At 35.4% G+C, this 18,838-nt stretch overlaps 5 protein-coding genes across 5 annotated transcripts; 1 reads left to right on the top strand and 4 right to left on the bottom strand.

Moving 5' to 3' along the window:
- Positions 1 to 1,888: 1,888 nt before the first annotated feature.
- On the top strand, positions 1,889 to 3,415 carry PCOAH_00015430 (KIR protein; the record flags this gene model as incomplete). Its single annotated transcript, XM_020058352.1, has 3 exons — positions 1,889 to 1,936; positions 2,025 to 2,792; positions 3,089 to 3,415. The coding sequence occupies 3 exons, from the start codon at positions 1,889 to 1,891 to the stop codon at positions 3,413 to 3,415; spliced, it is 1,143 nt and encodes a 380-aa protein (XP_019913661.1).
- A 1,633-nt stretch (positions 3,416 to 5,048) lies between these two features.
- PCOAH_00015420 (KIR-like protein) lies at positions 5,049 to 6,066 on the bottom strand (the record flags this gene model as incomplete). Its single annotated transcript, XM_020058351.1, has 2 exons — positions 5,049 to 5,924; positions 6,046 to 6,066. 2 exons carry the CDS (start codon positions 6,064 to 6,066, stop codon positions 5,049 to 5,051), a joined length of 897 nt encoding a protein of 298 aa, XP_019913811.1.
- A 1,495-nt stretch (positions 6,067 to 7,561) lies between these two features.
- PCOAH_00015410 (Uncharacterized protein) lies at positions 7,562 to 8,885 on the bottom strand (the record flags this gene model as incomplete). Its single annotated transcript, XM_020058350.1, has 2 exons — positions 7,562 to 7,831; positions 8,196 to 8,885. 2 exons carry the CDS (start codon positions 8,883 to 8,885, stop codon positions 7,562 to 7,564), a joined length of 960 nt encoding a protein of 319 aa, XP_019913800.1.
- Positions 8,886 to 13,407: 4,522 nt separating this feature from the next.
- PCOAH_00015400 (KIR-like protein) lies at positions 13,408 to 14,449 on the bottom strand (the record flags this gene model as incomplete). Its single annotated transcript, XM_020058349.1, has 3 exons — positions 13,408 to 13,551; positions 13,705 to 14,152; positions 14,394 to 14,449. 3 exons carry the CDS (start codon positions 14,447 to 14,449, stop codon positions 13,408 to 13,410), a joined length of 648 nt encoding a protein of 215 aa, XP_019913769.1.
- A 568-nt stretch (positions 14,450 to 15,017) lies between these two features.
- Positions 15,018 to 16,132, bottom strand: PCOAH_00015390 (KIR-like protein; the record flags this gene model as incomplete). Its single annotated transcript, XM_020058348.1, has 3 exons — positions 15,018 to 15,124; positions 15,284 to 15,986; positions 16,124 to 16,132. 3 exons carry the CDS (start codon positions 16,130 to 16,132, stop codon positions 15,018 to 15,020), a joined length of 819 nt encoding a protein of 272 aa, XP_019913823.1.
- Between the last annotated feature and the right edge of the window lie 2,706 nt (positions 16,133 to 18,838).

Genomic DNA, 18,838 nt, shown 5'->3' with positions numbered 1-18,838 from the left:
TTAGGGGGTGGAAGGAAGTATGTTGAGGGAATTGTGCAGGAAGGTTGTTAGGGGTGGTTGGTGTATGTTCCCCCTTGGGGGGAAGTACACCCGAAGGGTGTATTAAAAAAAAAAAAAAAAAATATATTATATTGAAATTACCTTTCGTATTTTTTTTTCTCTTTAGGTGGAAATGACGATCCACCACCACCACCCAAACTCAAACCAAACCCCAATCCAAATCAAGCTGGTAGTAGTGGTAGTTTTTCCGATGCCGATTTAGTGGATGGTGTCTCTGGTGGAGAAGGAAAGGGAGGGAGTGACGGTGGTGGTAGTCACAGAAAGGAAGGGGAAGAACAAACTATGAACGGTGTCGTCCCTGCTGCGGTCTCCGGTGGGCTTGCCGCAATAGGACTTCCTGCCTTGGCATACTTTTTTTACAAGTACAAACCTTTCTTTTTGAGGAAGCAAAACCACTCTGGAAATGAAAGAAGCAGAAGAAAAAGATCAATTTTCAGACATGAATTGAACACCTTATCAGACGATGACGACGACAACGACGACTCAACTGAATATTCGTATAATGGTTCTACCACAGCAACGAACGATGATACTATGGCGGATGCCAACACAGTGTATTCTGTCCCATATATTAGATAAGTTCTTTTTCGTTTTTTCTTTCTTTAGGAGAAAGGGAAAACGGCATAAATGGCGGTAATAACGACACTTTAGATGAAGACCATTATACATGTATATGTATGTATATATATAATCATTGTTATATGTATATATGTGCTACAAGAGAAATATTATATGTATATAAAAGGGAGGAGTATGGAACTGCAATGAACCTCCCCCCCCCCCCCTCTTTAAAACGTCTAGAAACGTTCCCTTGAACTTTCTTCAAAAATCCTTTTTAACCTTCTCAAAGTTGAACAAAAAAAAATTATAAAATAATAATATAATAAACAAAATCAAATAAAATCAAATGAAATAGAAGGGGGGGTACTGTAATGTGGAAAAAATATAATATGTGATGCGAAGCAAAAAGAAAAGAGAGAAAAGGGTAGCTCAAAATGGTGGTATACATAATGCACACATATATATATTATATGAGTGAATTCTTGAGGGTGTACTCATGAAGAAGGAGGAGCAGGAAAGTTTTTTTGCAGAATATGAGGGCACAAAAAAAAAAATTTGTCCTTCTATACATAATTAACGCAGTTCTCTTTGTCCTACATTCCCTTTTCATTTATTCTATAAAATCCTATTCCCAATTATATATACACAAATGTGTATATTTAAAAAAAAAAATAGTACTCCGTGCATGTGTGAACTGTGAACAATATTCGTTGTGAACTAGTAATAATCTTCCACACTTAATAAAACATAAAATTCACAGTACATGCTAAAAAGTTCCTACTCAAAGGAGAACGTTCACTCCCTTATATACTCAATAAATAACATAAGGTGAATAAGAATGTCGTGTTTTAAATAATGATACACAGTTCAACGCAATTTAATAATATAACATACATGAATAAAAGAAAGGGTGTATGAGGAAGTTGGATTTCTGTTCCTTCCCCTCTATTCCATTATTTTCTATTTAATTGTTCACATTTTTTTCCCCCAATTACATACATGATAACTTGATACATATGTATGCGTTATAGTTACTTGGAAGTTGAGAAATGTGTGCTCTTGGAAAAAAAATAAAAAAATTTTAACACATATGTACACCTGTTCATAATCTCATCATCATCATCATTATGGTAATGGTGAACGTACGTATTATTTCCACTATTTCAAATTTCAATATTTTGGAACTTATAAATATGTATAGGGGGAAGCACCATGTTCAAGAATAAATATATATTGTACACAACAGAAAAATATACAAATATAAACAATGGGACCACCAACAACCATCGCCGTAACGACAATAGCAACCCTAACGGTAAACTACCCCATATAACAGACATATATATATGTGTATATGTATATATATGTATGTGTTCTTTGCCACATTTTCACATTTTTTGTAGGAAGAAAATTTGAACCAATTACCTTCGAAAACAATTTACAAGAGACTGGATACCTCTACGGGGACGTGCGCGGACAAAACTAAGGAGGGAAAATTAAAGACTACATTGCAAAATGCTAAAGTGGATGGAACAACTATTGGCAAAATTATAGGAACATTATGTTATATTAGTAATTTACAGAACACAGATGAGAACGCTGACGATGAGAATTTTCTCTATTATTGGTTTGGACAAAAAGTGGCCACATCCAAAAAGAATGGGAATTTTGTACAAATTATGAACGAGTGTAAAGATATAATTACCACCATAGGGGAGGAGGGTTATATGCCTCCCTTCTTCCCAGAAACTTACGGTACTAATGAAAAAGATTTCCAAACATGGAAAACATTGTTCGACTATGGAAACAAGGACCAGGAAGTTATAAAACAACAATTAGGAGAGGAAGAGGCAGGACCAACGAAACAATGTAATAAAGCTTATCACGACTACCTACAAAAAATAAAGGACGCCTATACAACTGTACGTACAAATTGTATGAAGAAAAGTGGGGACAAATGGAATGCTTGGTGTACTCCTTTTGAAACATATTTCCATGATTATAAGACGAGGAACAGTTTAAACTTAAGTTGTACTAAAGTAGATGCTGCAGGGGCACAACTTACAGGGGCGAAAGGGAGCACAAATAACACCAACAACATCACCCCTATTGCTGTATCCAGTACCCTTGCTACAGTAGGATTACCAACATTGGCATTCTTTCTATATAAGGTAAAATTACATTTATATAGGCCAAATATATATAAAAGAGGGAGGGGAGAATACTATCATATATTTTCCTCATATGTCCATATATATATACATACATACCTATATACATGTATGCATATATGTACGTATATGTATATATGTATATAGGTATATATGTATGTATATATATATGGACATATATACATATATGTATATATACCTTATATATATATATATATATATATATTTATATAACTACACATTTTTATGTCCTTCCCGCACGTCCTCCCACCCTAACACCCTAACATCCTTCGTAGTATGATCTTCTACCTTTGGGGATAAAAAACATGTTCTTTGGGAACAATAGCAGTGGCAATAGAAGAAACAGAAGGAACGGAAGATCAACCATTGGACGTCACCACTTTGACAACACATTCACAGAAGCCAGCTCAACATTCGGTGCAGCAACGAACGTCTCAACGGTAGCTTCGACAATAGGTGATTCAACAACGGATGGATCTACTATATATGGTGGGCCAACATCCAGAGGAAGAGGAAGAAGAAACAACAAACAACAACCACAACATAAGGAAAGACAACAGCAACAACAGAGACAAAGAAATATACGCTATCAGAGCATGTAACACCTGGATCGGAATTTCCCTTTCGGGGGGACACAAATATCCGGGAACTTCATGCAGTGCAGGAACGGAATGACCATTCCTTTCTTTTTTTTTTTTTTGCTTTCTTTTCCTTCTTAAACTTCTCTTTCCCCTTTTTTTTCTTTTTTTTTCGTTCCTTTCTTTCCTTTCTTTTTCCTTCTTTCCCATTAAATTTCTTTTTTCGTTTCTCTTTTTTTTCTTTTTCCTTTTTTCTTCTTTCTTCGTACGCTTTCTTTCCTGGTTCCCGAATTACTCCTGGTGATATTGTCAACACAGTTAAAATGAAAACTGTGTAAAATATGGACACAGTTAAAAATGAAATCTGGGTAAAAATGTGAAGACAGTTAAAATGAAAACTGTAAAAAATGTGAACACAGTTAAAATGAAAACTGTGTAAAATGTGTGAGCACAGTTAAAATGAAAATTGTGTAAAAATGTGAGCCAGTAAATTAACAACTGCGAATGATGAAACGTGCAAAAAGAATTTTCTTTTTTTGCCGTCGCTCCTGTGCGCGAAAAAAGTGCAACGTGCACGAGCAAGAGCGCGAAAAGCAAAATGACACGGTGTAATATTTACAAAAAAAAAAAAAAAAATTAATCAATAAAATTGATGTTGCGAAAAAAAAAAAGTTGAAAATGCAACGCACGAACAAACAAGATTAAAAAAAAAAAGAAAAAAATTGCTAATCAAAAATAGCTGATGTACAAATTACGCCCCGCCTAATTACGCGGAGTTTGATCACCTTTTTCGAAAATATTCTTAGTCTTGTACCTTTTTGCTTCATTCTTTTACACTTTTTTTTTTCAATTCTTTTTCTTTTTTTCCTTTTCGTTTGTTACATTTCAGAATTTTGTAATGCTCTTCTTTTATATTTCATACTTTTATCGCAGATAATTCACTTAACATGGCAAGTTCCTCCATAGTTCGAGAAGGGTACTATATGCTATAGTAACCCATATTCCGACCTCGCTCATTCTTCCATTCATTTTTATGTTTTCAGACACTGTGTATAGCATATTTTCTGTGGCAATGTGCACTTAAAAAAAAGTGTACGTCCTTGTAATGCTTGAGGAAGGGGAAGGGAATATTATATATGTGTGTAACGGTAATTTATATTTCTTCGTCTTTGCTCACTCCTTGTATTATTATTTATTCTTTTGAACTTTATAGAAAATATACACTGTCGAATATTCTGTGGTAACGCACTGTTGTACGAGGCACTTTACTAATGCATTTAACACATTGCAGGTTTGTATAGTTCTCTGAGGGAGGAAACATTACGTTGCATGATAACGTATGTTGTTTCTTCTCTGCCTATTATTTGCTTTTCCTGCACGTGTTGATCCCTTATATATTGTAGATGCTCCATCTGTCAAGTCTCCTGTTGTTGAAAGGTCGGTTGAATCGTATGTTGTGTTGTACGTTGAGGTGTCGTCGTCGTCAAAGTGATGACCCCCAGTGGAACTTCTTTTCCCCCTGTTTCTGCTGTTTCTGTTGCTATTTTTTTCAAAGAAGGTGTTCCTTATCCAGGAAGGTAAGGAAGTGTACTAAAATAAAAAAAGGGGGAGTGTAAAAATATGTATTATATATATATATATGTGCATATATGTGTACTTATACCTTATATGCAAGGAATAGAACAGTTGGGAATCCCACGAATGCAAGTCCAGCAGAAGCGATAGCAATAGCGGGGGTGTTGTCCGTAGGGGTTTCCTTTTTTGACGTGGATTCAACTGATGCTTCATTCTCCAGTTCCTGTTGCTGTTCCCGTTGCTGTTCTGGTTCTGGAAGTGACAATGTCTTGGGAATTTCTGCAGGAATACACGTTTTTACTGTTTCCTTCGGAATCTGTGAGGTCATACTTAATTTTTGCATTAGTTCCTTTAGTTTTGAAATCTCCCCATCTGTGAATACCCTCTTGAATTCTTTACAATAATCATCCTCATTATTACATGCACAATGCTTTTTCATTTTATTATAGACCCTTACAACACCTTCCAGGAGTTCCTTATATTGGGAGAAACAGATTCCATTTTTTCCGTGCTGTTCTATTTTACTCTTCATGTATTCACAACTTTTCGTATGTTTGTATAATTTGTCTAAATTCTCGAACTGCTCCTTCGTTATATTAGGCCATGGATTTCCGCAATCCCGGACATTACTAACCTCTTTCACCTTCCTATATATTTCTCCCATAATACTCATAAACTCCTGATGATTCTGTACCGTGCTCGACACTATACTTCCTAACCAATAATATAGAAAAGAACAATCAAACCCTTTTGGTTCACTTCCTTTTTTTATTGTACGTATACTGCACCACGTATCCAGAATTCCATTCCTTGAGTTTTCAGGAATGCCATGATTGCTTAATATGCTCTCCATTTCTGTCTTTATTTGTCGTGACGCGTCATTACATTTATTCTTTTCTACGCATGTACCAAAATTTGTATATATATTTCCAGGATCCGCATATCCGAAACAATCTATCTGCAAATGTAACAAATAATATATATATGTTTGCATTATATTATGCATATACATTAACATAATGTGTTATATACTACATGGAATGTTCATTGGGCACCATAAGCCTACTCGTCGTGCTTACGAATTCTGTAACCGGTTCCATTTTGTTTCATATCTCGTTATAATATATTGGTTTATAACAAATTTTATCCTAATATGTGTGTGCACACCCTTTGGTTTGTACGCCCTTTCGCCCTTTTTGAGGTGTACTTCTTGATTATTTCATCTTTCCCATATTTATATTTATGGTTCTACATTAAATTCTAACTTTCATCTATTATAGCACATATTTTCCTATTATGGGACTTAATTATAACACATATGGGCACATGTACTGAAGTTCTGCATACATTATTCATTCACTCATAATAGGGCTTCTTCCGTAATTTTAAAGTTCGTCCATAATAAAAATATAAGAAGAAGGAAGGGAAACCATATATTTTTAACTCCTACAAATACACAATATTCCATTCTTCCATCCTTAGCATTATAATTCTATATATATATATTACTTATTTCGTATGTACGAATATAATTCTTTCCCCTGAATATTATATTTGTACTATATTTTAAATTCGCATTATACTGTTGCTTACATTTTTTATTGGTAATTATTCATATATTACATTATTCCCAAATTATAAAGGATTCTGTTTCACCTTACATTTATTCGGTGAGCACACAAAACATGATTCCCTCCTTCATTTTTTCCTTCATTCACATATGTAAGAAACGTCCATTTTATTAAATTTCTTTTTTGCACCTGCGATTTTTGCATCTGCGCAATTTTATACACACAGTCGTCGTCCATTTTCCTTCCTTCTTTTCTATTTTTCTTCTTCCCTTTTTTTCTTTCCTCTTTTGGGGACAATTATTTTTTTTTTTTTTTGCAATTTTTCCTGTGTGACAAAATTTATATTAGGGCATTTCTTCTTTCTTTGGACAATTTCTTGTTAGCACTTTTTTTTGTGCAATTTTTTCTGTATGACAAAATTTATATTAGGGCATTTTTTTTAGACAATTTTCTGTGTGTAACACAATTTATATTAGGGCATTTTTTTTTTTTGTGCAATTTTTTCTCTGTGACAAATTTATATTAGAGCAATTTTTCTTTTGACAAATTTTTTTTTTTTGGACAATTTTTTCCGTGTGACAAATTTATATCAGGGCATTTTTATTGACAATCTTTTGAACAAATTTTTTCCTTTTTTTTTTTTTTTTTTTTTGCAATTTTCTCTGTGACAAAATAAATAAACATTTTTTAATTCCTCACTAAAGGAATTAACCAAAAAATCAAAATGAAGTGAAAAAGAAAATTTTTTTTTTTTTCTGAACTTATATTGATTTACACATGAACATGTAAAAACTTCAGCACCAAAAAAAAAAAAACAGAAAGAATAAAGAAAAGAAGGAAGAAAAAAAAAAAAAAAAAAACAAGGAAGTAAAAAAAGTAAAACGGAAAAAAAAGAGGAACAAATGGAAAAAAAGCCAATTTACTCTTTTCACACTATATGAGTTCTGCAATTATTTATATGGCCCCCTTCCGAGGGGGGGAGAGGTAACACCACACATTTAATGTTACATTACAATGTGTTACATCAAATACGTTGATAGCTAATATTGTTCCTGTTTCCTTCTCTTCTTCCATTATTTGTTCTTCCTCTTCTTCCAGATGGTGATCTACCATCATATACGGTATATTCTTCCATAGAACCAACTGTAGACGCTTCTGTGGAGTATTCTGTTAAGGTGTCTTCTGTTATTGTATCAAAGTCGCTTTCAACTGTTGTTCTTCTTTTTCTTTTTCTTTTTCTTCTATTGCTGCTGCTTCCAAAGGAGTTCTTTATTCCAGAGAATAAAGAAGTGTACTGAAAAAAAGGAAGGAAGAGGGCAAAGGAATGGGGAAGGGAAGGGGTAAAAATATGTGTTATATGTATTCCCCACATATATATACAGCGCATAGTTCAATTTATGTGTATGTATATGTGTGTTTGTGTGTATGTATATACATACACATTTTTTAATAGAGAACACGAACATACAGAAAAAAAAAATAAAATAATCGTAATGAATATGTTATTATTTATATACTTTTAAGTGTGTATTTGTAATTATAATTGTCTACTATAAGTACAATTACAACTATAATTACAAAGTGTAATTATAATGATAATAATAATTGTATGTACTTACTTTATATAAAGCAAAAGCAACAATTGCTGGTAATCCTACTGTAGCTAATGCACCAAACACAACAGCAACAGTGCTTCCAGGGGAACTTTGACCATCGGACACGGCTAATGTTTCAGTTTCGGCTCCTGTTGCAGGAGATCCCACTCCATTGACTATTTTGCACCCCTCTTCTACTTCGGATGATCCTTCCCCTTGGCAGTATGTTTCATATTTGCCTTTGAACTTGGTACAGTATGCATGTTCATTATCACTTTTACATTCAACATCCACTTCAGGAAAAGTTGGAGTAAAATTTGTTCGGAGTCCTTTATACCCTTCATTGCAGAACTCATAATACTTCTGTAGTTGTTCCTGTTTGGGGTTGTAGTCTTGCTCAAATTCGAATTTCAATTTATCCCCATAAAAAATGTCCTTGCTACTATGATTGTCCTTACTGTTGCAATTACTTTCGCTAGTGAGAATCTTTAATTGCTGATAGATTTTATTCATAGCCTCCGGGATTGAGTGTAGTCCACATTCCTCAAATAGAAGATGCCCCAACCAATAATAGAAATAATCGCAAATTGCTTTATCACCAGAAATACTCTCCTTTATTTTATATACGAGGTTCCATGCACTCCCAATTGTGTTCAGCCAAGTGCTGAGTTCAGAATATTCAGCTAGTGTGGTTAAAGGTGCAGTGGCCAATTTGCCAATGTCTTTGGGCCGAGTTCCTCCCTTTTCCAACATATCATAGATCCATCCTGAATATAATACGAGACCACGTTCCCCCATCTGCAAGTATGTTTAAACAATTACATATATATATGTGTTCGTACTCCCCCATAATTAAATTGTTTACATGCAATAATTACATATGAAGCATATCTGCACATATGCATATTGCATGAGGAAGGTAAATGGAGTGTGTGTATTACATCCCCAAAATCTGGTGCCATTGTTTATGTGTACTCCTGCCTATATTTAATTTACATTAAAATGTGCTCCTTATATACATCCACACAGAATATATATGTGAATGTTCTGTTTGTTCTATAAGGATTATAAGCAATTATTAAATTCTTATTTCCCTGAATAATACACATTGTACAATTTTTCAATGTAGATATAACACATTATATATATGTATGCATAAGGAGCATTATATGCATATAACTAATGCAAAAATAGGAAGAGCTAAGCTAGGGAATAATAGAATAATGGAATAATGGGGAAAGCTCAAAATTTCCATACATTCCTTATATATTTACAATATTATTTGATTTTAATGGATTTTTTTTTTTCGTAACATTATATTCCTCCTTATACTCTCCTATCAAGACCTAAATAGGGGTACAACTTCCTTTAACAAAAATTTCAATAAGAGCTATTGATTAAAGTGAGTTTTATTTTTCCTCTTAAAGTAACTATTAAGAACTTTTTCAACGCACATATACTGTAGTTCGTATGTGCAGAGTATTTATCCTTTGTTCGAATGTGATTACATATTTATTCATATTTAGTGGGAAGAATGTGGATTTAAAAGGGAATAAGCTAATTATATACATGTATGTACGTGATATAAAAGAATTGTAAGATCCATTTATAATAAAATACATGCGTTCCTTTAGGAATTACACTTTATTTCATACCCCCCCCCCCCTTTCCCTCTCACGATCATACAACATTAATAATTTTTTCTCCTTCCATTGTTCTCTTTTTTTCTTCTTCTTGAGGTGCTTACACCATAAATAACACTCCTACTGAAATGCAATCTATATTATCTAAGTCTTTCCTCCTTACTCCAAAATAGATTAGACTCTATATATTCACGTATTCACTCCTTTCCCCACCCTTCTGTGTTTACATAAAATTAAAATGTGCACGATCCTTAAACGAGTTCAAAAAATTAAGAGATGGAAAAGAATTAAAAAATGGTAAAGGCTCTATAGTGTGAATGATCCTTCTAGTGTTTCCTTTATTTGGAAGGGTCCAAAATAAAAATGTGTTTGATAATATTTTGAATATTTCAGATGGCCCAAGGTTTAGACTTCAGGGCTTAGGGTTCAGGGTTTAGTTTTCAGGGTGTAGGGTTCAGGGTTTAGTTTTCAGGGTGTAGGGTTCAGGGTTTAGTTTTCAGGTTTTAGGGTTCAGGTTTTAGGGTTTAGGGTATTGGATTAAGGTTTAGGGTCAAGGGTTTACGGTTCTGTGTTTAGGGTTCAGGATTTAAGTTTCAGGTTTCAAGGTTAGGGGTATGGGGTTCAGGATTTAGGGGTTAGGGGTTCAGGGCTTGGGGTTTAAAATTCAGGGTTCAGGTTTTAGTGTTTAGGATTCAGGTTTTAGGGTTCAGGATTGATGGTTTAGTGTTTAGTGTTTAGGGTTTAGGGTTTAGGGTTTAGGGTTCAGGATTTAAGATTTAGGGTTTATGCTTTAAGATTTAATGTTTAGGCTTTAGGGTTCAGGGTTTAGTGTTCTGGATTTAGGTTTTGGTGTTTAGGCTTTAAGGTTCACATTTTAGCGTTTAGGGTTTAGGGTTTAGGGTTCGGGGTTTAGGGTTTAAGGTTTAGGATTCAGGGTTTAGGGTTTAGGGTTTAGGGTTCAGTGTTTAAGGTTTAGGATTAAGGGTTTAAGGTTAAGGTTAGGCTTCTAAGGAGGAAAGGAAGGAATGATTTCGGGGTTGAGGATTTAGGGAGGAGGACTTTATTCCTATGGATGTTCCTAAGGAAGGTGTTGCAAGTGCAGGTTTAGAGTTGAGGGAGGATGAGCTTCTTTTTGATGATAGGATTCAAGATTCAGATTCCGGTTTTAGGGGAAAAGGTATTCGAAGTTCATATTCCGCGTTTAGGAAGTACGGGTTTGTTCCTAAGGAATATGTTCCTAAGGAACAGGTTCCAAGTGCAGATTACGAGTGTAGGGAAGGAGACTTTGTTCGTAAGAAGAAGTTCCTAAGGAACAGGTTCCAAGTGCAGATTACGAGTGTAGGGAAGGAGACTTTGTTCGTAAGAAGAAGTTCCTAAGGAACAGGTTCCATGTTCAGATTGGGTGTTTATGGAGGGAGACTTTGTTCCTAAGGAAGAATATTTCTAAGGAACGTGTTTCTAAGGATGTTGTTCCTAGGTAACAGGTTCCAAGTTCAGAATCCGGGTTTAGGGAAGGAAGACTTTGTTTCTAAAGAAGAATATTTCTAAGGAACGTGTTTCTAAGGAAGATGTTCCTTTTGATCGGGTTCCAAGTTCAGATTCTCGTTTTAGGGAGGAAGACTTTGTTCCTAAGGGGTAATTCTCATCAAGGATTACATATTGGGTTAAGTGGATACAACATAATATGATTGTGTTAGTGGAAATAAAAACACAACCTTGGTTTTATGACCTAAAGGTTGATTGGAAGGAGCATCAAAAGGCTGCTGATTAAGGCGAATTGAATGACGATGTTTCATCCATGGGAAGTCATAAAAAGCAATTGTGGAAAGAGGGGGTAAGGGAAGAACGTACGCTTATGGAATGGAACAGTCAAACAGCAGATTGGTTTAAGCATTTGTTGGACAACATAGAAGAGGTGAACGGGGCGGACGAGTTAGTACAGTAACAATTGTGTAAGGATTCGTATATGCCGAACAATTCTTTAACAGTTAAGTTCTCGATGGTTATTTTGGCGTTCCTGTGTTTGAGGAGTGCGAAAGGGAAAAAAATGTGCATGATAAAGGAATTGCATATTTAGATCATTTATTACAAAATATTTGAAAAATGAAAGAATGTGTATATAAATAAAAACAACATATGATAACAATTTTCACCTTTCCTCCATTGAGCAATATACATAATTTGTTATAATATTTGTGTTACTTCCTACTTCCTTTTTTCCTTCCTTTGTTACAATGTTTTAATCATTTTGTAAATTTTTGTCTTTGTAATTTTCTTTTTTCTTTTTTTTTTCCCTTTCCCTGGGATCCCCCCATGGGGCGCAGCCGCCATTTATTATCCTTACACGCAAGAAGAACACGGCTGCTAGTCGCCTTGGCATCTTATCCTAATAGGTATTTCTTTTTTTATATATATTTTTTATTTATTTTTATTTATTTATTTTTTTTTTTTTTTTTTCGTGTTTGCGTCCGCCAGTTGGAGGCCCTACCATGAAGGTACACTTCATCGCACGGTGTGAGACCCCAAGGGCCTGGGCCCTGGCCATGAGCAACCTCCGAAATGACCATGTTGGCCGTTCTGGCTGCCTTGGCCCCTTAATCGTCTAACCGATGTCAACCGATCAACACATCCAACCGATCACCTTTCCACCCCCCTCCCTGCAGTTGCCACGACTATGCACCTCCCGGAGTCGCTTACGGGGGGCGAAAAAAGCGTTGCAACCCTGTTAGTTCAAAGTTGAGCAGGGTATTGTCCCATTTTGTATGGCTGCGCGTGCGCGTGATGAGAGCTAGCCAAAAATGACACACAAGAGCTTAAGTGCTGGTATATATATATATTTTTTTTTTTTTCCATTTTTTTTTTGTTCTTTAATATGCATAAAACACTTTTTCAAAGGTCAGTACTTTTTCTTCTTAGCGCCCCCCTTTTTTGGGGGAGTGTTCCTTTCCCTTTCATGCAGAGTTATTCAAACATATAAATGGAGGGAAGGAAAAAAAAGAAGAAATATAAAGAAAAGGAATAAGAAAAAAAAGAAGAAAAAAGAAACAAACAAAAGAACAAAAAAAAAAAAAAAAAAAAAATTCCTGCGCTGTTTTTGTGTACACATTTTAAGAACTTTCATACATGATTAAACAATGTTTGATATTGTTACTGCAGAACTGTGTAGTAGGTATAAAATTTAATCGCTGCATTTTTTTTATGCAAAAATGTGTGTCCATGAAAGTACACACACAGTTTCGTCGTTCGATGATTCCTCAGCCTACGAAGTTGAGCTCCGGTCAGATTGTTACGCAAATCCATAAGATGTAATCTCCATGGTGGGGGTGCGATAGATTACGAAGCAGTTAAGTTGCTATACAATTCCGGTACGGGGTACACAAAGCGGGTGGGTATATCCTTAGCAAGCAAAAAAAAAAAAAAAAAAAAAAAGGGCAAACTACACCCTTTTCCCCTTCTCCCTCCTGTTCCGGTTACTACTCGGCGGTGTGTGTACTCTCTCTCAACTGGGATGGGGTACATTCAAGTATTGCATGTTCACATGCATGGAACATTCTTTCTTCCCATTCCCTTCCCTCCTTATGATGATGTGCTGTATAAAGAAGAGGAAGGGTCGTCTACTGTTGTGTAAGCCCTTAGGAGCCGCATTCTGTGCAATATTCTGTTGCTGAATCACTCCACGCTAATGGTGTGTTCAATTCACGTTCGATGGTAGATCTTCTCTTTCTTCTTTTACTTTTAGGGGACTGTTTCTTCTTTTCATGGAATAATGAAGTGTACTGAATAAAAGAAGGGGCGAGTGTAAAGGAAAGGGTGGGAAACCATGTATCACGCACGCATAATAACTTATTTTTTGCATTTTCCCCTTTTTAATGGAATAATGCAATTATATAGTACTATTCATACAGGAATTTGTACAATAGCAATTTTACCTTATATAAGAGAAAGGCAATGTAGATAAATACTGTCACAAACCATGTAGCAAATACAATAGGAGTGGTTGGGGCAACTGTATCCACAGTTAGATCTATCTTTAGATCTACAGCAATGTTACTACTCTGTCCAGATGTCCCAGTTTCCGTTACTGCGGGTTGTGTTGTTTGGGTTTCCCTAGTAACGCATTGTGTTGTTTGTTCTTTGGTTGTTACAGGAGGAGAACTAGCACCCTCGTTGTTGCCCCTGGAATCACCTTTACCATCGAGGCTGTTCCCTGGTGCTGCAGCTGGGAATTTGTCTGGACTCTTCTCTACGGGAGCTGGAGTAGCCGTTTCAGCAGGAGCAGATTCTGATTCACGTGTGTCTAAAAAAAATGAATAATAAAAAGTATACAATATGTAATGGAGAATATTAATGACCTCAAAAGGTTGGATTGAGTGGATGCTATGGGGGGGTGTATTGAAGTACAATCCTCAGTATTGTGCTCTACACTTTCTTCCTTCCTTTTTCCTTTTCTTTCTTTCCTTTTCTTTTCTTTTTTCTTTTTTGTTTTCCCCTGCTGAGGTATGAACTTACTCAGTACACTGGTGGTGGCACCTGGTGTTCCTTCTGCAGGTGGTGTTCCTTCAGGTGCTGCTTCTACAGGTGCTGGTGCTGATACTTCCGCTTCTGTTTCGGTTTCTACTTCTGGTACGGCTGCTCCTGGTACTGCAGGTAGAGTTTCCTGTTCGGGGTGCTCATTATTTACTACTTGCTGCACCTGCTCCTGTTGTTGTTCCTGCTGTTGTTGTTGTTCCTGCTGTTGTTGTTGTTCCTGCTGTTGTTGTTGTTCCTGCTGTTGTTGTTGTTCCTGCTGTTGTTGCTGTTCCTGCTGTTGTTGTTGTTCCTGCTGTTGTTCCTGCTCTTGCTGCTCATCATTAACAGTATGAGTACTACTATCAGAATCACCTCCATGGGGACCTTTCACATCTCCTGGACCATTTAGGTCACCTTCCAACTTGGGCACTGAAGCGACCATATCTGTGGAAAGATCAGTATCACCTTCCGCACCTGTTTGACCGGTTGGACCTGTTTCACCTTTTTCACCTCCATCACCTGTTGGATATGGAGGAATGAGCACAAATAAATGTGTAAAATATAATAGAGAATATTATTGACCTAGGATAGTCTGGGTTCACATACACCCTAAGTTACTAAACACCAGGCCATATTGTTGCTCTATAACCTAGGAAAGGACCCTACTCTCACACACTAAACCTTCATTCTAATACCCTTATACCCATCCTTCTTTCCATGATTCTTTCTTTCCTTACATCCTCACACCCTTCCCTTTATTCTTCCTGGAGGTGGAACTTTTTCCTCCATCTATTGGGATATACTTACCCACTGCACCAGTGGTGGCTCCCGATGTTCCTTCTGCAGGAGGAGTTTGCTGTTGAGGTTGTTCATTATCTGAAAACGGGAATAATTGGTATTAGTCATTTATGTTATCATGGATCACTGAAACCGGGGGTACGGTGCGCGCATATGGGGTGCACCTCCTTGTATTTTTTTCTTTCATCTTTTTTTTTTTACTTTGACCTGAGTGTGTTTCTACGGTCACATTCTTCGGTTCTTCACTTTCTAATGGAGTCAGCTTCTTTTTCAACTCGGGTAATATTTCTGATGGGTCTTTAAGTGTCTCACCGGCGCCACTTATTATTTTCCCTATTTCTTTGCAGTATTCGTCCGTGTTCGCGTTCGGACGCTTACACCTGTCATCCCTCTCTATATAGGTATCATTGGCTTCCTTCAGGAATTTTTTGTATTCTTCAGCACATGGATCACCTTCCGTATTTATTTTATTCTCCAGCTGACTGTAGTCCTGTGTATAGTGGTACAGAGCTTTTAGGCGTCCGAACTCCTCTGGCGTCACCTTTGGGAGGGTCCTTGTGCAATTGTCTATTTTTTTCCAATCTTGCAACTTCTCATAAATCGTTTTCATTTTTTCCCGGCGGGCGAATTCATCCTTCTTCACTTCACGGAAGAGGATTTCCCCTAGCCAGTAGTAAAAGAGGTCACAGTAAATAGGTTTGTCCTTCTCGTCTCTTGTATTTACATAACACCAGGCATTCATCATGTTCGGAACTTCCTTCTCCACTCCCTTATAATCCTGCACAGCAGCCTCTAAGACGCTTTTTCTTGATTCCTTGCAACCTTTACATGTATTATTATCCTTTGCTGCCTTCTCTAGTTCTTTATATCGGGATTGGGAGCTTCCCTCCCACCAACAGTTTGTCTATACACAGAATAAATAGTGTACATATGCGTTATATCGCGCATATATATACTTCATTATATTATATATTTACATGAAATACTTATATATGAGACAACCCACGTTTATTCTTATTGTTTTATAACATTTATTCTTACTGTTGCCATTTTTATTCTTCCTTCTTCCTAAATTTTTGGTATAGATTCTCCTCCTTAATTTATATATGTATATTCTCCAATATAATATATAGTCACTCTTACACCTGTATTTTCTTTGTTTTCTTCCCCTATTTCTGAATGAATATACACATGAGTATACTACTTCAATTCTTCACTATAACTACATTCTATAATAGCGCACATATGGAGAACTCCTTCCTCCTCTTTATTTAAATATTTATATATTCCTTCTCACGTTCCTTTTTATGAAGTATAATTCACTGGAAAATTTAGATTATACACGAATGTACATATTATAATTTATATGTAACTTGCCTGTGAAGTATATTAATTCGTTCAATATACATAGATGGGAGGAAGATGATAAGTTGAGAATCTACGCCATGGTATAGAAAAAACAGAATGAAATAAAATAAATAAATTAATACACAACCTGTAAAACAAATTGCACACTGCTCTTAAAAATTACCTTGTACTGTTGACAGTTGTTGGATGTAGACTATAACACCCTGAACAATGTTTCATAGTGAAGTGGTGGTTCCTCCTCTTTTTTCCTTTCTTACATATATAAAAATGTCCATTACAAAATTTCTTTGCATCTGCGCAATTTATACACTCGTCCTCCTTTTTTTTTTTCCCATGTGTGTGTCCATAAGTACAAAATATATATGCAATAGTTCAACAGTGTGTAACAACATTCCGGTGCACGTGCACGCACACAAAAACAAACATGGTTACCCCTCCTTCTTTTTCATTCATTCACATATGTAAGAAGCGTCCATTTTATTAAATTTCTTCTTTGCACCTGCGATTTTTGCATCTGCCCGATTTATACACACGGTCGTTGTCCATTTTCCTTCCTTCTTTTTTTTTTCTTTCCTTTTTATTTATTCCTTTCTTTTTTTTCTTTTTTTTTCCGATGTGTGTGTTCGTAAGTACAAAATATATATGCAATAGTTCAACAGTGTCTAACAACATTCCGGTGCCCGCACAAAAAAGTGGAATCGAAATTCTATAGTTCCAAATGTCCAAATATAAAATTTTCTAAGAAGATAACACATAAAAAAAAGGTGCGGGTGGCACACACAATTCGGGCGATTGGCCAAAAGTTGTAACGCGATGCTTCTAAGTTTGTTGTGTTTTCCTCTGGTACATGTGTGTGTGAAAGTGCAAACGCACGGATAGTGAATTCCGCAAACATGTGTGCTTATACTTATATGCACATGTGCATTCTTTTCTTTTTTTTATTAGAACAAGGTACTTTATGTGTACACTTTTATACAACACCCGCTGTACTTTTTTTTTTTTCTAACCCTTTTACAAATATTTTTTATGTTCCTACCCATACGCAATTTTTATTTTTTCCGTTTACATTTAACTAGAAAAAAATTGAAAGTGTCAATAGTTACCGTAGAATTTTTTCCCCCCTTTTCTTTTATTTCTTTTCTCATTACACAGGTAATCTATAGTACACCCTAAAACAAATAGTAGATAAGGTGTGCAAAAAAGAAAAAGAAAAAAATGAAAAAAGTTTGATTCGATGTGCACACAAATGGTGTATATGGTTAAGAGATTTTGTAAGCCGGTTAGATGCGCACAGAAAAAGAAAAATAAATTGGTTCCAAAAATTTATGCCCCCTTCTATATTTATGATTATAAATTTTATGCAAATTAGAAACTTGCTTGATCTTTACATATGAATCAACCGCAGATATTTGATGAAATTAAAATTTTATTTATATATTTCTCTATTTATAAATATTAGCAACTAAGAATATACATAAATTTACTACGCAATTTCACCCTTTTGTGAGTTTCGCGTTTTTTTTTTTTCCGCTTTTTACAACCAGTTGATATTAAAAGCGCGAAGGAAGCAAAAAGAAGTAATATATTCTTCATAATCTTAGATCGGAAAAGGGAGCTAACTATTTTTTTTTTTTCCACTTCCCGTAAGTGTATATTTCTTACATAAAAAAGGGGGTAGCAGGTGTATATGAGAATTTGTACAAAAGTAAAGCATAATAATATAAACCCAAGCACAGAGGGGGGTAACAAAAAATTGCATCTTCATCACCTGCGAATTGTTTAACTTTTTTCCAGAATTCCCTGCTGGTGCCAAAAACGTGAGTTCATATGTAATTGGTTATTCCTTTAGTTGAATTTTAAAGGATTGAAAGTGTATAAGCTGCTGTTCCTGCTGTTATTGCAACGTGGTACACTACCCTTCATGGTAACGACAAATGGTCAAATTTTTTTGGGTGTCATCGAGCATGTTCCTTTGCCACCTCTCTATGTTTTACATTTACTATTAATTAGAGACATGAAGGATTTAGTTAGCACTGATAATACTTCTGCTTTAGGAAATCATATCAGGTGTGTTATCACATTTGTGTATTTTTTTGTTACAATTAGCGCGCCCCTTTTAAAAACATCCTTTCCGAGTGCCCATGTGTATATAATAAACTTCAAAAAAGGAGTTTATTACCTGTTCATACGCCTGAATATTTTTATTCATCTTATAAATTTCCTTTATTTTCCTTTAAACACTAAAGGGAACCTTTTGGTGAACCTTATGATTTTTTTCATGTGTTAATTTTTACGCAACCTTTTCGTCGCGTTATTTATTTTTTTCACGGCTTCCTGCTTTTTTTTTTTTTTTTTTTTTTTTTTCTTTTTTTTCAGTTTAATTAGTTT

The sequence above is a fragment of the Plasmodium coatneyi genome, chromosome 6 (genome assembly GCF_001680005.1).
Source record: "Plasmodium coatneyi strain Hackeri chromosome 6, complete sequence".
NCBI lineage: Eukaryota > Apicomplexa > Aconoidasida > Haemosporida > Plasmodiidae > Plasmodium > Plasmodium coatneyi.
Note: the sequence above shows the minus strand (reverse complement) of the source record. Positions and strands in the feature narration are given on the sequence as shown.